Source organism: Ursus arctos, unplaced genomic scaffold (genome assembly GCF_023065955.2).
Source record: "Ursus arctos isolate Adak ecotype North America unplaced genomic scaffold, UrsArc2.0 scaffold_3, whole genome shotgun sequence".
NCBI classification, from domain to species: Eukaryota; Metazoa; Chordata; class Mammalia; order Carnivora; family Ursidae; genus Ursus; species Ursus arctos.
Genome location: NW_026622985.1, coordinates 83,795,048 through 83,813,557, shown reverse-complemented (window position 1 = coordinate 83,813,557; position 18,510 = coordinate 83,795,048). Strand labels below are relative to the sequence as shown.

Below are 18,510 nucleotides of genomic sequence, written 5' to 3'. Positions count from 1 at the left end.
ACGACGAGCAATCAAAAGAATGACTTCAAATGCTGAGCTGAGCGAAATGTGGGGGCAGCCAGGAGGTCACTACCTGAGGCTTCGGTCTGGAGAGCAACACTCAGAGGAAACTTTGTCTTCCCTTCTGGGCTGGACTCCTAGATCCCCGCCTTGGATGGCCTCTCTGACCCCAGGTTTGCTACCCTCTCATCCTGTCCGTGAACCGCCAAAGCCCACTCTCCCTTATCAGTCATTCATCCATTAGGCAAGATCGAATCAGACAGGAGCCAATGAGCCCCTTCACAAGAACCTTTCATGACTGCACCTCTTCCCACTTTAAACATAAACTGTTCTGCTCCAAGTTCAAGACCTTCTTAAGAGTTTTGTGCCTCCTGTCAACCTGATTTCTCACTCCCCATTCATCCCTTCATTCAGGTGGTCTAACCTCATTGTCTCGTGAACATACCTTTTGTGTCTCTACTTATGTTACATCCCTTGTTTGGGTTACTTTCTCCTCCATCATCTCTATTTCTACACAGCCTGTGATGCCCAGTTCGGGACCCACAGCTCGCCTAAAGTCTCCCGAATTTCCTAGCCCTCGGTGCTCTCAACTCTCAGACCACAAGCCTTCCGGAGCTCCACGCTCAGTGCTAAATTACAAGCTCTCCCCCACTGCTGTCGGGTCTGCAGGCATGAGGAATTTCGATTCCCTAACTACACCGGAAGCTGTGACACGGGATCCCCGCACTTCCTTTTCTAGTGATGGCATCAAGCAGGTGTTTCATCAAGAGTTATCATTTAGTGGTATCCAGAATTTCAACAGTAGAAATTATTCAACTGCATGAGCTATATCACTCATCACAGTCGATGTGTCAGATTTTTACCAGCCCATCTTACAGCGTCTAAGGGAACACAAACACGTGCAAGTTTGTGAGTAGGACAGGATGGTCGAAAAGCCAGAGTTTTGTTTGAACGGTTACTCTTGAAGGCCCAATTACCTTTCAAGCTCAGATACTCTGCTTTCTCCCTCCTCATTTTCTCCCTAGAACATCTTCAAGGCAGAGCCGCAACATTCAGACAGGGCAAAAATGACTTAGGATAAGAACCTCAACGATTCCCCAAGAGCGGCAGTTCTGTCTACACTCATCTGCTCCTATCGGTAATCACCAGATCAGCAACTGTGCTGCTCCCAAGAATGATAACTATCATTTGCCTGGGCTGTTGAGCCAGCCTTTTTCTCCTGGTATCTCTTGATGGGATGTTCTTCTTCTTCTCTAGCATTTAAGGAAAAGAAATACATCTGAAGATGCCTTTGTTAGCAAGTAAAGTCAAATATACGTTGGGCAAAGGCAGCTCTCTACAGATCTGAGCAACAGCCTGTTAATGTAGTTTGGTCCCTGTCAGCAGACCTGCCATAAGTCATCACCTTCTCTTCTGCTTACACACCAGGAGTGGGCAGAGGCAAGATCAAAGCAAACAGCAGCCAGTCAACGTCTCAAATACCCCAAATGAGCCCTGTTTCATGGGGCAGCCCAAGTGACGAATGAGACGGCAATCCGTGGGCCTACCTTGACTTAGAAAAGACATTCTTAATCATCGTTTAAAACCCAGGGCTTATCCCTATATTGATGTCACTCTGAAACAACCTCGTGCTCGGACAAGTTTCTTAGTACCAAGCAAAGCTGGTAAGCAAGTGTCACTAAGTGTAATTACTGTCTCAGTCAGCAGTCCCTCATGACTTCTCTATCCATGTGGATAAAGCCTTCCTTCCAGCCCGCTTTTTTAAAACTGACCTCATACCCCAGATATAATAAATTCTTGAAAAGTTGAATCTGAATTAAAAGCTGTTCCAAACACATTAAGAGGGATGATAGATTATTGAAAAAAACATTTGTAATCATAACTGACTTGTAGAAATAAACCCGGAAATTGTTAATAATTCTTATAGCATGCATAGGGCTGGTTGCAAAGATTTTCTACACACATACAAAAAAAAAAATCTTCATCTTTAGCTGCTCTCTCTCCTTGCTTTGCAGAAAGCTATTTATAGAAGTCTAGTTAAGGAGGAACTTTCTAAGAAAACCATCTCCTTCAGAGATAAGACTATAAAGATATTTGTAAAAAGTCAAGTTGACCATATTACATGCCTGTTGTCTGCATCTAAAACTCACCTCTCATTTGCTGACTTTTCCATCAATAGTTATGACGACAAATTCCCTCGTAGTATCATATCAACAAAGCCAGTACTTACAGATTAATCAATTAAGCATAAGCTGGTCCATTCACTGTTCCAGGACACTATTTAAAGGAAAGCTCTTAGAAACTGAGTACTTTTAGCAATTGAACAAAGCAACGACCTTCCCACTTAATTTATTTCTCTTTATGTTCAGATTTTTCTAAGATACTGAAAGCCTGTGAATGACACCACGGTGAAGTGCTTAGGGAGAGACTGGGAATTCACTTCTGGGACGGCTGAAGAATTAAAACGACCGGGTTTGGTTAAGCTATGAAACACATACAGCATAAAGAGTTAACTGCAGAATCTGGATGGTGAGGGTGTGGGTGTTTGATCGCACAAGTTTTTTCAGCCTTTTCAGGAATTTAAAATATTCATGATACACTGTGGAAAAAATATTGCCAGGTTCTTACACGGGTTGTCTAATCATGCATAAGACACACTGTTGGTAAGAACTCCTGAAGCTTTTCACTTAATAGGAAACATTTTTCATTCCTGTAGGTTTTTTCTTAACACCATTCCCTTTAATGCTAACGGATTTTTCTGAATGCACTGATCAGATGCGCATGTGGACCGATAATAGTAAGTTAAGCATCACCAAGTCAAGATGGAGAGCCGTTCCCAGAGCCCTGCTGAATACATGAGCCCGTACGCACTTCTCACCTTAGTTTTATGAGGTAGCTTGAGCATTCTTCCCACTTTACAGATGAGGGAAGGGAGGGGTGCCAGGGAAGAGAAGCGGCTTGGGCTCATCTAAAGTCACTGAGCTGACAAGGAGACTAGATCCACATTTTAGATGCTTTTCCCACATGCCATGATAAAATTTACATTAGTCATGTTCCCGAATGGCTATGAAGCAACACAACAAAAAGTCCACAAAAAGAGAATGTATTAAGCTAGTAACAGAATTAATACTACAAAAATAACACAGATACGACAACAGGAAGGCACAAATGACTGTTCTAAGATCCCGTAAGTCCCCATTGGTACGGAAAGATTTCACTCGCTCGGCTGTCTCCGAAGTGAACAGGTGAGTGTTGAAAGCCACAGTGACAACATAAACAACCAAAGACAAGAATAAAGGCCTCTTCTGCTCCATCTTCCAGGCCAAAGTCTGGTGCGGTTACTAGTGGCTGGTTATCTGAAGCCCCCACTTGACATAAAGAGACCAAATAATATTGCTAGTGAATAAAATAATAAGAGTAAAATCCGAAGAAAATCAACACTACCAACTGTGGTCAATTATTATGTCTTTCAGTCTAGATAGACAATGAAGAATCAGATTAGACCCCACAGCATTCTGGTTCTGAGGCTTATTTTAACACAGTGTGACCATTAGCACCACCTCTCAGAGCGAATGGGGGGGAAAATCAATTGATCAGCTCTCTTTTCAACTTAATGATTTTCATGAGGACTTCCAGCAGACCTTAAATGGCACTAATCTATTTACGCTAATAAAAGCTGAATCTATTCCGGACCCCAGAGTGGATGGTAACAACTGGCCGTGATGTACCTATCACTCAAAAGCAATATTCTTCAAATTAACATAATTTGATACGATGAAGACGCTTTGCTATTGCTTCTGGCTGCACTTCCTTGGGAAACCAGCAAGGGGTTACTGGCAGTACCTTGGCTTTGGGCATCAGTGTAATTATCTCTAGCAAATCACTCTACCACAGGCAGCTGTGTCTACCCGCCTTTGGCGAGACTCACTCGGAGCTCCAGCAATCACTCAGCCTACCACCAACTGTCATTGGGAAACTTGTTGACACCAGGATCTAGACCATCCCGGCCCATCGCCCGAATAGCACTACTTCTACACTGCTTCCCGTCAGAGGGTTTTCAAGGAACATATAGCAAATTAAATACACTGCAATCCATGTAACTTGTTTCTAATGATCAGCTATAGTGGGTTGAACAGTGTTACCCCCCAGATTCTACACAGAACCTCAGAATGTGATCTTACTTGATAATAGGGTCTTTGCAGATGTAATTACAGTCAGGACTGAGATGGGACCAGGCTGGATTAGGGTGGGCCCTAAATTCTAAGAAGACTATCCTTCTAAGACCCAGAAAAGGACACCTGGAGACACAGGGAAGAAAGCCATGTCAGGATGGAGGCAGAGACCAGAGTTATGCTGCCAGAAGCCAAGAAACGCCAGGCCCACCAGAAGCTGGAAGAGGCAAGGGAGGGTCCTCCTCTAGACCCTCTGGAGGGTATGTGGCCCCTGGCTTCCAGAACTGTGACAGAGTATGTTTCTGCTTTTTAAAGCCAACAAGGTGTGGTCATTTGTTACAGTGGCCCTAGGAAATGGACACACTAGCTTTAATGGTAATGAACACTGGCTGCTACTTCTGCTGCTGACAAAGTGGACAAAATCCAGGAAAAAGAGAAAGAGGTTAAATAGTAGCATCACTTGCTGTCACGCTATGGTAGGGGGAGACAGGAAACAGAGGTTACTAGGTGGGTGCTGGAGTACAGAGGACAGGAGCGGGTAAACACAAATCAGTGAGGACAGGAGACGCAGGGGTTTCTGAAATCTAGACAGACGGCAGGTGGAGGGGTCAGCAGAAGTCAGAAGTCTGTAAAGGCGAGAGTGAATCAACGCTAAAATCCACACGTATGTGACATGGGGGTAGGGAAGGAGACACGTTTCCTAAACATTACTCCACCTAATCATTAGAAATAATTCCTGTGTTCCTATGACACCTCTTTTATTATTCTCGTTTTACAGAGGAGGAAAAAAATGGTCCAGAGAAATTAACAATTTGGTCCCGGCCACAAAGTTATCAGATGAAATGGCTGCGATGTAAAATCATTTGTATCTGATTCCAAGGCTTATGTATCAAAATTGGTTCAAAGTATCAAAGGCAGCCCTCTGTCATAAGCCTGCCTGAATTCAAGCATGTCGCAACTGTAATTTTGGATACACTTCCTCTCAGGGCAATAATTGATTCTAGGGAATTGAAAGATCCAGACCAGTGGCACTAATTCTGGCCGCATGCTGGGATCATCTGAACATCTTACAGAGAGCACTGATGCCCAGGCCCCACTCCTGATCAACTGAACTGAATCTCTGGGATGCGACCTGGGGAGTTGGTGTTTTCAGAAAACACCTGGGTGAGTCTAACGGGTATCGCTACCACTGCCCTACATGCAGAGGTAAGGGCGGCAAGGGCAGCGGGCCGAGAAAGAGATGGGCATGGTGTTAGCTGGCAACTCTAGCCACGTCACATCTCAGAAGTAGTCTGACAAATACTGGGGCACTGAAGAAAATGAAAAAAATGCTTTAAATGTTTCAAGAATGCCTACATTTTTATTTGCACAGCTTATGCTTTTTTCCCTCCAATGATGCGGGAATTTGAGCCTAAGCATTAGGAAAGCTGCCTCTCCCTCTCATTCTTGCACGAGCCAGAAAATGTAGGCTCATCCTGTGTTTGGAAAGAACTCTGTAAAATTCAGCAATGTGCTAGACTAGGAAGCAGCTTCTGCTGCCACTGCAAATATTGTTTTTACAATTTCTGGGCCTGCATGAAACAAAGCTGGATAGTTTTCTTTTCTTTCTTTCTTTTTTTTTTGAAGTGACTTCTCTTGTTCACTGCCATGCTAAGAGCTCACAGCGTCAGATCCCATTTGCTAACCTCCAGCTGGGCACGGTGGTGTGATATATCGCAATACTTCTAAAACTTCAGTCTCTACCAAAATTACGGGGGGGGGGGGCGGGGAGCTGGGTTAGAACAATGATTCTTTTTTTTTTTTTTTTAAAGATTTTTTATTTATTTATTCGACAGAGATAGAGACAGCCAGCGAGAGAGGGAACACAAGCAGGGGGAGTGGGAGAGGAAGAAGCAGGCTCATAGCAGAAGAGCCTGATGTGGGGCTCGATCCCATAACGCCGGGATCACGCCCTGAGCCGAAGGCAGACGCCCAACCGCTGTGCCACCCAGGCGCCCCTAGAACAATGATTCTTGCAGGAATTTGCACTTCTTACCTGCTCAGGTGATGCTGACACTGACAAACCACGGACCACACTCCGTGTTGCACTGGTACGAAGTAGTACTTCCCAAACTCTGAATGTGCCTGGAAATCACACGCTGATACTATACAGATGCAGAGTCTGACTCGGAGTGCTGGGGTTCCTTCCAACAGACCACTCTCTACATAGCAAGGGTGTAGCCTATTCCATTGGGGGTGGGGGAGAAAACTTTCCTTGCACCTTTGTTCACATGGTCGGATGCCCATTCAGCAGCTTAACAGGTAAAGGACAAAACCCTTGAGCGTTAGCCTCCTAACCCTTTTTTTGGGTGGAGACACTAAGGGAGAAATGAATTAAATGACCTCCCCCAAAAGTGAGTGGGTGTTTCCTCATGTCTAAGGAATAAAAACTTTGTAGATTCCTATAGATGTATAAAGGTAGTTGAAAGGATATCCACTTCAACTGACCATTTCCATAGCTCCATGTCCAGAATGCCAGAATGCTCATTTCCCTCCTCCTAAGAGATTTCCTTAATTTGCATCAGCATGCTTTGCCTTGAAGCAGGTGGAAGCCATTTTGAAAACAAAAGGGGGGGAGGGGATGGCAACAGAGGACTGAGACAATAAGACCTTAAGGTATATTCAATCCTGCGTTCGTGTAGATAGCATCAGAGGAATAAGAACGCTACCATTTTATTTTAAGCATTGCCAACAATCTTAAACCCACAGCCATGAATCCTGGGGGGAAAACATGCACACACGTGTCCTTGTACTAAGGAAGCCATCATTAATTCATTCACTTTCAATCACACAACCATTCATCCATTTATTTAATACTGAGTGCCTCCTCTATAGTAGACACTCTTTAAGGAGCTGAGGATTTGGGAGACAACCCCCTGCGAGAAATATTCAAGCTCTTTCATCTATTGGAAAGTGCCTTGGGCACCAAGGTGAGATGATTGCTTCTGTGCTTCACTTCTTTCTCTCGGAGGCAATATAAAGGAGTAAGAAATTTAGGGCAGTGTGTCCCTAACTACAGTGAGAGCCCACCCCCCCATCTGTTGTACATTGATACTGTTATAAAATACATCAGAAATCGATTCATTAAAAAAATTACAACCACAAAGATATACAAAGCACCAGTCCCGCCCCCCCCCACCTTTGGTTAGTTTCAACAGGCAATGTCAAATTCTTTAAAAGGAGGGAGGGCGTCTAAATGCTTACTCTCAAATTCTGTCCATCTCACAGCAGACTGGTAAAAAATAGCTTGCAGACAAACATACTCCTCAGGCTACATTTTGAGTGGAACTCATTTAGACACTGGACTCCAGGGTGAGGTTGCCCGGGTTTGAATTATAGCTCCAGTACTTGCCAGCTATGTGACTGTGGGCAAGTTGTTTAATTTCACTATTTCTCAGTTTCCTCCCTGTAATAAGAACGCCGCCCTCACAAAGCTGTTGGCAATACAAAACACAAGTCAACACAGACCAAACAATCAGAATCGTGTCTGGCTTGTAGTAAATGCTATTAAAAGTGTTAGCTGCTATCATTACTACTATCTACTAATAGGAATACAATTGTTACTATTATTACTATCAGTATGATGTGTATCATTTGGGGCCGATACCTGCACAGTTGTTTCACCTATAAGATGGTGTTTGTCATCTCCTCCTTCCTATTTACTTCCTTCCCTTCTGTGGATTCTGTGCCTAGACAGTGAAATTATGGATTCGAAAGCATGTTTTCACCCATGGAAATGCCCCCTTGTAACAGACTGTCTATACTGCCCAGATGCCATTTCAGAGAGGTGAGGGCAGAGCGCCCTGGGCTTCTCTGCACATCATCAAACAGATCAAAGCAGCGCTGAGACAGCTGTCCCCCCCCCCCCCCCCCCCCGAGAATCCAGTTGTGTGGATGCTCTGTGACAAGGGCGCTGCCTCAGGGCAAAGGGGCGATCCTTTCTTCTCGGAGACCCAACGACAGGCCAGCAGTGGGAATGACTTTAAAGGACATTTTTTAAACTTCAAGTAATTGACTATTGCATCTTTTATACATATATGTATTTCTCTAAGCTCCCTTCTTAACAGTGATTCTCGGCAAAAATTTTTGAGAATTGCTTATTTTTTCTTCAGATCAGTCACCTACAATTAGCTGGGAATAAAAATGTTACGGTGGCCAAAAAAAATGTTAAGTTAACATTTAAGGAACATTGAAACTTGACCATGGAAAATTATGTTTGAAAACAACTCTCAATGATTATAAAGCGAGAGAATGTCTCAAGATGTGAGAGGAAAAGAACCATCTCATTACTATTTCAATCTCATTACTCTGAGAATATTAAATGTATTGAGATGGTCTAACTAATTTGCAGTCTCAGAAAATAAAAATTTTTTGAAGAAAAAAAGGGCAACAAAATAAATAAGAAAGCAGGTGTTTTGGTTGTGACAACAAATTTGGAGATTAATAAACTGAATGACCTTAGTTTAAAGATTTACTCACACAGAATTCTATCTTGACTCGCTCAAAGAGAAGACAGGTGAAGTTGGTGTTCTCATCTATCCCTCAGAATGGAGTAATCGATTTAGACAACAGGAGGCATAGTAACATTGTGGCTGGTGTTGAGGCTGGGAGTGATTTAATAAGACGGCAGTAGGCTGCCTGAGGTGTCATTTAGCTGGCAAAGTGTGGCCCTGACATGGGCCAGATTCTAGTCAACTAGTTATGAGTTTTCTTGTGCTTTTGCTCCTCAAGCTGAAAATTATCACAGACAATGAGCCAGCACCTTTAGTACACAGATTCGCTCTACAGACCACTGCTGCCTTTGTTTTCTCTGGAATTCAGTACACTAAGCATATTAGGGTTGCTTGGCACAGCAGGGAGCATGACACTGCGGGCACACAAATACTGAAAGGTTTCCTGAATGAGAGGAAGTTAATGATATGTTCAGACCAGAGCTAGATACAAACAAGGTTTTGTCACTCTCTATTTCTGGTCTTCCCATGCCAGCTCTGCAGTTATTTCTGACTCTCAAAACTTATCCACTGTGTCTATCCATCCACCCATCCGCCTATTCATGCATGTATGCATTCGTTCAATAAATTATTTATCAAACACCTCCCTGCTGCCTGGTACTGTACTATGCTTTTGGAACTTGCATTCTGTTGGGGAAAGACAGGTAATGAACAAGTTAGAAAATCCACAAACTAATAAATATGGTGATGGTGTTAAGATGAAAGAAGAACTGAAGTGTTCAAACAGGACTAACTGGAGAGATCTTTTCAGGATCCAGAGAGAAAAAGAGAACTCCATGCAGATGATTCAAATGAGGAAACATTAATGCAGAGATGGAATTACAGATATGGGCAGAACTGAAAGAAGCAACGAAGGATGGTGAGGTACCCAGAGACTAGGAAGAGCCGAACGCTGGCATCAAGGGGAAGGGGGAGAAATGACGTCACCAGAGCCCAGTGAGGGCTGGAGCTCAGGAGCAGGTGTCACCTGGCAGGACCTGTGGTTACAGAGGGAGGGATGCACCCACAGCCAGAACAACGATCCAGAGTGGAGAGGGAGGAGATAAGAAACAGCCCTAATCTCTTTCTTCTCTTACCTCTTCCAATCTGCTGCTAGCGCTGCCTGTTGGCAGGACAGGATCTTAAGTCACCTGGCAAGGGAGCTTTGGTGATGCTGTCCAGGGAGTTCGGCTTCAGTGTTGGACTGGACTGGGGTGTCGGAGGGAGGGAAGAATGTAGAATAATCAGGGAAGGGGACCTATTTAGGTAGGATAGTCAGGAAAAGCTGCCCTGCGGAGATGACATCTGATCTGAGCCTCTGCGAGAAGAAGGCCCCAGCCATGCAAAGAGCCAACGATAGAGTGATCCAGCGGACGGACAAGTGAGCGCGTGCCTTTGCCTCTCTCCCTTCCCCGCAGCGCGTACTCGGTACAGATCCCTCACAAGGAGCACATCTCGCACAGACCCAGATGATCCAAATGAACCCTTTCCTCGACGCCATGCTATCATTCAAGCTCTGGGAGAGGCGAATGCCTCTATTCTGCTTTCTCAATACCACAGAAGGTTTGCTCATAAAAAAGAACTGCTGTAACTAGAGCACTTGCCTGTGAAAGGCCTAGCATTTGTATTAACTCTAAGGTACAAAGAAGGAAAAACCAAGGAACACACATATCAAGGCAGGTAAGGGCAAGCAACTAAAGTAACTATAACTCTTTTCCACGCACACAATTTTTCTTTGACGAGCTCAAGCCTTCCACACTTTGAGATATCCTCGTATCGTGCACCTTATGTAAAAATATACTATTGTGCCCATCATTCTCTCAAAGAAGAAACACGATAAAGATACAGTAACAGTGTAATAGAAGTTAATGTACATATATAATTTAAACTCATACTAATGTTCTTTTAGTTTTAGATTTACCTCCAAGTCACTGACTAACGTGGATATAAAATAAATATCTCAAGCCTATAAATCCAAATATCTACTAACAAATTACTTCATTTCTGTTGCCTGGAAACCATTTCTTTATATAATCAAAGTAAAATTTTCAGTAGTAACAAGATCTTGGATTAAATGATCTGACTTTCAAAGGCCAGTTTGCTCGTGGGTTCAAATTCACTGTGAGCGAGCCACGCTCTTTACACAAGTCTGTTCTAAAATGGCACCACAAGGGTTTCCTTGTTGGTAGCTGAGGTTTGGCACAATAACTTCCTTCCCTAAAGTCCCTCATACTCCTGGTACATTCGCCAGCGGAATAAGAATTCCCTTCAGAGACAAGTTCCAGGCAAATAATGAGGAGTTGCCTGCATGTTAATGAGACCCACCATCTTCCACATGCAAAGCCAACCACTTTTTCCTTAAAGATCTGAAGGAATTTCCATTATCTCTACATTAGTTCTAAATTTCCCCAGTGCCAGTTTAATTTATTTCCTCTTGTTTTGTCTCTGATGAATATGGAAACAGATGGTAATTCTTCTTTCTGTAATTTGTGCCTCTTGCCAAGTCAATGAAAAGTGCTGATAAAAAGAGTAAGTTCGAAGTGTATTATTACCTGTAGGAGAGGCCGCTGCACTCCCATCACCTTCATGGTGTCCGCATTAGCTAGGATCTTCAAGGGGTCAGATGTTTTGGTGACTCCTTCAATCTCCTTGTTGATCTCTGCCAAGACCTGATTGAGGAAGATGTTTTTGATGTACACAGTGAGGAAGTCTCGAAGAGGGCACTGTTTGGCTGGGCCAAGTCCCAGGGCATGCTCGATCTCTTGAATAAATCTGGAGGCCAAAGAAGAAAATGGTTCTCAAAGATCTCAGAAAAATAGTTCTGGAAATATCACAAAACCCATACGGGTATTTCTAGCCGCCTCTCTTTCCGTGGAGAGATGAGGAGAGATTCCCAGAATTCTTAATGAGAACAGGCCATCACTTTATTATTCATCTCTATATTAGTTGTTTCTATTTTTCTAAGTTATTTCACTAATGGAATAAAAATAGGACAAAATAGAAAACATGACTTCCAAACTAGGGAAAAAATGGAAGACATCAAAAGATACTTCCTTCAAGAAGGAAAGAAGAATATAAGAAGCAAAGGAAGCCATGATGAACAGAAAACAAATTGCAATGTAAATTTAAAAGCACACCCCCAAATACTGCATATTTCTCACTGAGATCTTTATATATATAGAAAGAAATGTTTTTTAAAAAAGGGAGATTTGTATTTCCCTGATGATTAGTGATGTTGAGCATCTTTTCATGTGTCTGTTGGTCATCTGCGTGTCTTTGCAGAAGTGTTTATTCAGGTCCTCTGCCCATTTAATAGGATTGTTTGTTTTTTTGATGCTGAGTTGTATAGGTTCTCTATACATTTTGGATACTAACCTTTTATTGGATACATCATTTGCAAACATCTTCTCCCATTCAGTAGGCCGGGTTTTTTTTCTTAAGAGTTTCCTTTGCTGTGCAAAAGCCTTTTATTTTTATATAATCCCAATAGTTTACTTTGCTTTTGTTTCCCTTGCCTCAGGAGACGTTTCTAAAAAAATGTTGCTACAGCCGATGTCAGAGAAATTACTGCCTGTGTCCTCTTTTAGGATTTTTATGGTTTCAGGTGTCATGTTTAGGTCTTTAATCCTTTTTATTTTTTAAAGATTTTATTTATTTATTTGACAGAGATAGAGACAGCCAGCAAGAGAGGGAACACAAGCAGGGGGAGTGGGAGAGGAAGAAGCAGGCTCATAGCGGAGGAGCCCGATGTGGGGCTCGATCCCATAACGCCGGGATCACACCCTGAGCCGAAGGCAGACGCTTAACCGCTATGCCACCCAGGCGCCCCAGTTCTTTAATCCATTTTGAGTTTATTTTTGTGTATGGTGTTAGAAAGTAGTCCAGTTTCATTCTTTTACATGAAACCACAATGATATATCACCTCACACCTGTTAGAATGGCTAAAATCAAGAAGAAAAGAAACAACAAGTGCTGTCAAGGATGTGAAGAAAAAGGAACACTTGTGCACTGTTGGTGGGAATGTAAATTGTACAGCCGCTCTGAAAAACAGTGTGGAGTTTCTTCACAAAATTCAAAACAGTGATACCATACGATCAATAATCCCCCTCCTGGGTTTTTTACTCGGGAAAATGAAAACACTAACTCAAAAAGATATATGTACCCCTATGTTTATTGCAGCATTATTTATAATAGTCAAGACATGGAAGCAACCCAAGTGTCTGTCAACAGACAAATGGGTAAAGAAAATGTTCTATATGTATACAATGGAATATTTTTTAAAGAAGATTTTATTTATTTATTTGAGAGAGAGAGTGAGCGAGAGATAGCATGAGCGGGGGGGAGAGGCAGAAGGAGAGGAAGAAGCAGACTCCCCTGTAGGGAGCTCACAGGGCTCAATCCCCAGGACCCCAAGATCATGACCTGAGCCAAAGGCAGACACTTAACCACCTGAGCCACCCAGATGCCCTTATATATAGGATGGAAAATTACACGGCCATTAAAGGAGGATGAGATCATGCCATGTGAGACAACATGCATGGGCCTGGAAGGTATGATGCTAAGTGAAATAAGTCAGACTGAGAAAGATAAATACCATATGATCCACTCATAAATGGAATCTAAAGAAGATGAATAAACAAATCAGAATGGGAACTAAAAATACAGAGCACAAACTGATGGTTGCTGGGGAGGTGGGGGAGCGGGCAATTGGGGGGAGGTGCAAAATACGCGAAGGGGAGAGGGAAATACACGCCTCCAGTTATGGAATGAGTAAGTCACAGGAATAAAAAACAGAGTGTAAGGAATACAGTCAATGATACTGCGATAGTGATATAATGGGACAGACAGTAGCTGAACTTGTGGTGAGCACAGTATAATGTATAAACTTGTCAAATCGCTAAGTTGTACACCTGAAACTAATGTGACATTGTGTGTCAACTATACTCAAATTAAAGAAAAGGGCAGAGGAGAGACAGAGAATAAATGATACTCTTTTAATTCATGATGATAAGTCGGGAGGTAAAGAAAGGGAATAGGAGGGGCGCCTGGGTGGCACAGTGGTTAAGCGCCTGCCTTCGGCTCAGGGCGTGATCCCGGCGTTCTGGGATCGAGCCCCACATCGGGCTCCTCCGCTATGAGCCTGCTTCTTCCTCTCCCACTCCCCCTGCTTGTGTTCCCTCTCTCGCTGGCTGTCTCTATCTCTGTCAAATAAATAAATAAAATCTTTAAGAAAAAAAAAGAAAGGGAATAGGAAGGGAGGTGAGGACAAAGGAGAACTTCAACCTGATTTGTAATGATCTGTTTCCTTTATGGAGAACACTTAAAGCATAGAGAGCAGAATGTTAGTAACTGTCCAAACTCACAGACGAGGATGCAGATGTTTGTTCTTCTTTGTACTTTTTTATACCGGCACTTCCTGCTTTGCACGGTTTTAATGCACAGATTTAAGTTACTATCTCTTAGTTAATAATACCAGTCCCCCCAAAACAAAGTTTACATTCCAGTTACTACGTATATTAACTGTGAGTAATGGCATAAAATGAAAACTTTGCTGCTATGTCTTCAGTCCAGAAAACTCTCTGTAAATAACCGATGTTTAGCACGATCAATGGATCAATCATGCCACTTCTTTCAAAGTCTGACAGTGGCTGATAACTGCACATCTGTTATTCAGTTCATGTTCAGGCAGCAAAGCGTGTAGTTGTGTTGTTTCCTTGACTCCCAGTGATAAGCCCACGTGGCATTTTACAAAAATGGATAATTAAAAGAGGGAACTGGCCGAAAAAGAAGTACAGACAAAACTAACAGTGATAACACTGGGGTGAAGTCTGAAAGGAATGTAAGTGGGTTTACAGAAGAAACAGCTGGGAACGTTGACACTGCCCCCCTTCAAGAGGCAAGCCCAACCAGAGGGAAGGTGAACTTATCCACGTCACCAAGGAAAGTCTTTGCGGTGAAAGGGATGAGGGCATCCCAGAGGAAGTGAGGTGGCTCAAACTGCACACTAAAGGAACTCTTGAAGATATTTCATGAAACTGAAAATCAAAGAATAAAATGCTGGCAGATCCACACTTAAAGCAAGTATGATATTTCACCAACAGCTAGAAAAGATGCTCACTGTGTATCGTAAGTACGTGACGAAAAGAAGGCGGCAAGCACTGTTCAAACTACTCTGATGAAGATTTTAACAAATTAAACACTTTATTTCTTCATGTTTCTAATGTCACAGAGTGCTAAGTACGTATTAGTCTTCTTAGTTTTTCAGTTTTGGACATATTTATAACTGACAGCAAGGGAGTTTTTCATGTTTTGGCAAAAACTTGCTAAAGTTGAGAAACAACTGTGATTTTCCCCAGTGATTAAGATTGCTTTGCATGATGATTTTTACATTTCCAGAATGCTATGCAAAGCAAGGACTGAGCTGTATTTTAAGTTTTCTTCAAAAAAAAAAATGTAGAAGGGAAATGAAATGAAATCAAATCAAATGAAATAAAGACAAAAACTGAATGATTAACTGGGAAGATATATTTGCAACTTTTATCACAGATGAGTTAGGAAAAAACCAAACAATTTAGTAGGAAAAAATGATCAAAGGACAAGAAAAGACAATTTACAGTAAAAAGAATACAATGGCCATTAAACACAAGAAAAAATTCTTAACTCTGGTCATAATGAAAAAAATGAAAAGTAAAGTATATCGAGTTGCCATTTTTTATATCCATGTGCTGACCAGATTCCAAAAATTTGAAAACACTCCTTTGACATAAGTGTGGGAAGAAGCATTCTCATGCATTGCTGATGGGAATGAAAAATGGTACGACCCTTATGAAGAGCAAGTCAGCATCATCATTCAAAATTACAAATGCATTTCCTTTTGACCCAGAAATCCCACACTTGTGGGAAATTCTTCTGACAGCTGTATCTAAATATGATTACACAGCTCAGTGTAGCATTGTTTTTACAGCAAACACAAAACAACTAAAAAAATCCATCATTTAGGGATTAATCAAAGCAACTGTGGTGTATCTACAAATTGGAATACTGTCCCTAACCTCAACCCCCAAATGTGGAAACTTTCGATGCACTAACGTGAACAGATCTCCAAGATAAATTCTTCAGTGAGAAATGCAAGCTGCAGATCAATGTGTATTCGGTGGTACTCATCACACTGACCTTTCTGTAAAAATTATATATCCTCATTTGTTTACTTTCTTATAAAGACACCCTGGGAAGACTCACAAAAAAACTAATCAAAGGGAGTTCCTGCAGTAAGAAGGGATGGGGTAGGGTCTGGAAGAGAAGTGGAAATTCGACTTTTCAATTATAACTTTTAATAATCATCTTTGATTTTTCTGAAGATCAAATTGGCTTTATTCCACATTTTATGAATCAGACAGCACCCCAGCTAGCAAACAGAAAAGAGCTCTTATAATCACTGGAATTTTAAAGACTGTGAATATATTAGCTACTCAAATAAAATTAAATTAGAAATTATAAAAAATTACCTACACATACCAAAGAATGTATTTCATAAATTGCTTTCTAATTAGACCACATTTAAAGTTTGGTGTATAAATGTTCTTTAAGTTTAACTGTTTGACCTAATAAAGAGCTTCCTTTACTTAATAAATAAATACATCATGGTTAATCTTGCATATCAGCAGCTTAACACTCCATTAACCTTTGGGTCTGGGTGTGTGTGTATGTGCCTGCGCGTGTTTGCGTGTGTGTGCACACTTGTGAGGTGAGGTGGAGGGAAGGGAGGGCTTATACATATAGGATTATCATGATGACAAAGTAAGCTAAAGAATGTAGGAAAGAAAGCAGACATTGAAAAGCCAAGAGAAACCTCAATGAGGCTTCTTAACTGACTTCATCAACATGAAAAGGGAGTAAAGGTGTGACCACCAAACAAGATATAATAAATCTTTAAGAAGGGAGTGAGTGGAAGAAGGTGGGGAAAAATCAATAAAGGGGGATAGTTAACCATAATTTAAAAATCTCCAAATCCCACATGCTGCAACTTTGATCCTTTCTGAAGCATCTCTCAGCGAAATCTCTGCCCCTCCAAGATGTATCTTGTTCTCCTTAGTCTGCCTCTAAAAGAAAACCACTGTGTTTAATTTGCTTATGAGTAACCACACCAAAGACCTTTTCATTTTATAATTTTCTAATACTATGGGACTCAATCGATTATCGGAATCCTTCCTTATTCTTTTCAGTGGAACTTCAAAAAAGAGTTTTCTGAGAAGTACTTCCTACATTTTCAAATTCATTATCATTTGTTAGAAACATATTTTTACTAGTTAACCTGATCCTAAACAGTGGCAGAAGGCTCTAAATAATCCACATTTTCTTTTTTATAGTCCTTTATTTGCCTTTGGTGTCCCCAAAATATGAAACCACTCTGAGCTGTGCCAATGGAGGGGCGGGGCTCCCATCACTTTCACCTGCATGACTTCTTCCCAATACAAATCTCTTATTCCCTACAGCACGCGCATCAGTCTAGAAGGACACATCCAGGTTGACGTTGTCAATTCTAACTCGAGGGGACCCATTCAACACATGTCCAACTCTGCGTTCGGAGCTGTGAGGGCCCCCACTGTGCAGAAAGCATGAAACATGTGCGAGAAAAGGAAAGAAAGAGAAAGAATTCGGCTGTCTGATCAGCCCGTTTTTATTCTCACCAAAAAGGAAAAATACGTGAAATGGGAAAACTAAGCAGCCAGAAGGTAAATGAGACTCAGAGTCGCTGTCAAGAGGAGTAACTAAGGGAAGCAGAGGGGCCCCAGCAGAACACTTAAGAGTAGGTATTCCTGAGACTGAATCTTGACTAGACAGCGTTGGGTGGGTTATTTAGCCTCTTTTGATCTTTCTGTTGTATTCTGTAAAATGATCTGATAACACAGACGATCGTTTTGATGATTCAAGGAGGAAATAAAAGTTAAGCACTCAGCACAGAGGTTGGCATATAGTAACTGCTGGGTAAATGGTAGCGACTATTTTTGTGATTATCAGGACATGAACCCTGCCCGATGAGGTTGGAGAGTAGAGACAAGTGGGACATATTTGATGTGTTTGGTTTTTTTTTTTTTCATCTTGCTCCTTCCTTTTCCAATGCTTGCCCACAGTTGGCAATTTGGACCACTAGATTAATACTACATTTCAGGAACAAAGTGCTGTAGGAATGACCAAAAGCCCCATGTGGCCAGGGGTCAAGTGTAAATCATCCACTTCTGTATCCTCAGAGCCTTGTGCTACTTACTCTATGGCTAGCACATAGTAGGCTCTCAGGAAATATTTGGTAAAGGGAGTAGTGAATAAAATTAACAGGTCCCTTAATTTCAACCCACAGTTCCTGAAACTAAGGTACAACCTCTGTGACAAATAATGTCCTCCTCTCAAGAATTGGGACTAGAGGTCCAAATAAAATATTTTAAAAAGAAAGAAAAATTATCCCATATCTCCACCACCCCAATGTTAACAGTTGCCTCTTATTGAAAGAATGTTCTTGAGTCCTTGACCACATTCCCAGCATTGTTTTTTTATTTTGTACAATATGGTTATTCACATGACTATATTCTGTTCTTTTTCAGAGTATTATAAACTCATTCCACCACATTAATGAACAAACATTATCAAACCAAACATCTGTTAGGGAGTATTAATGCCACCATCTGGTTTTATTATAGATAATCCTACAGTGAACATCTTCATTTTTGCTTCTGTTGAATTATTCCCCCAAGTTATCAGCAGTCGCTCCTCATCATTTTTCATGGGCGACTCTACATTTTATTTCCCCCAGATTC

At 41.7% G+C, this 18,510-nt stretch overlaps 1 protein-coding gene across 1 annotated transcript in view; it reads right to left on the bottom strand.

The window, feature by feature from the left end:
* EXOC4 (exocyst complex component 4) overlaps positions 1-18,510 on the bottom strand; it is a 722,726-nt gene that overhangs the window by 199,524 nt on the left and 504,692 nt on the right. The window contains exon 11 of the mRNA XM_026511236.4: positions 11,254-11,473. Coding sequence (XP_026367021.1) covers positions 11,254-11,473 — 220 coding nt within the window. The remainder of the gene's footprint in view (positions 1-11,253; positions 11,474-18,510) is intronic.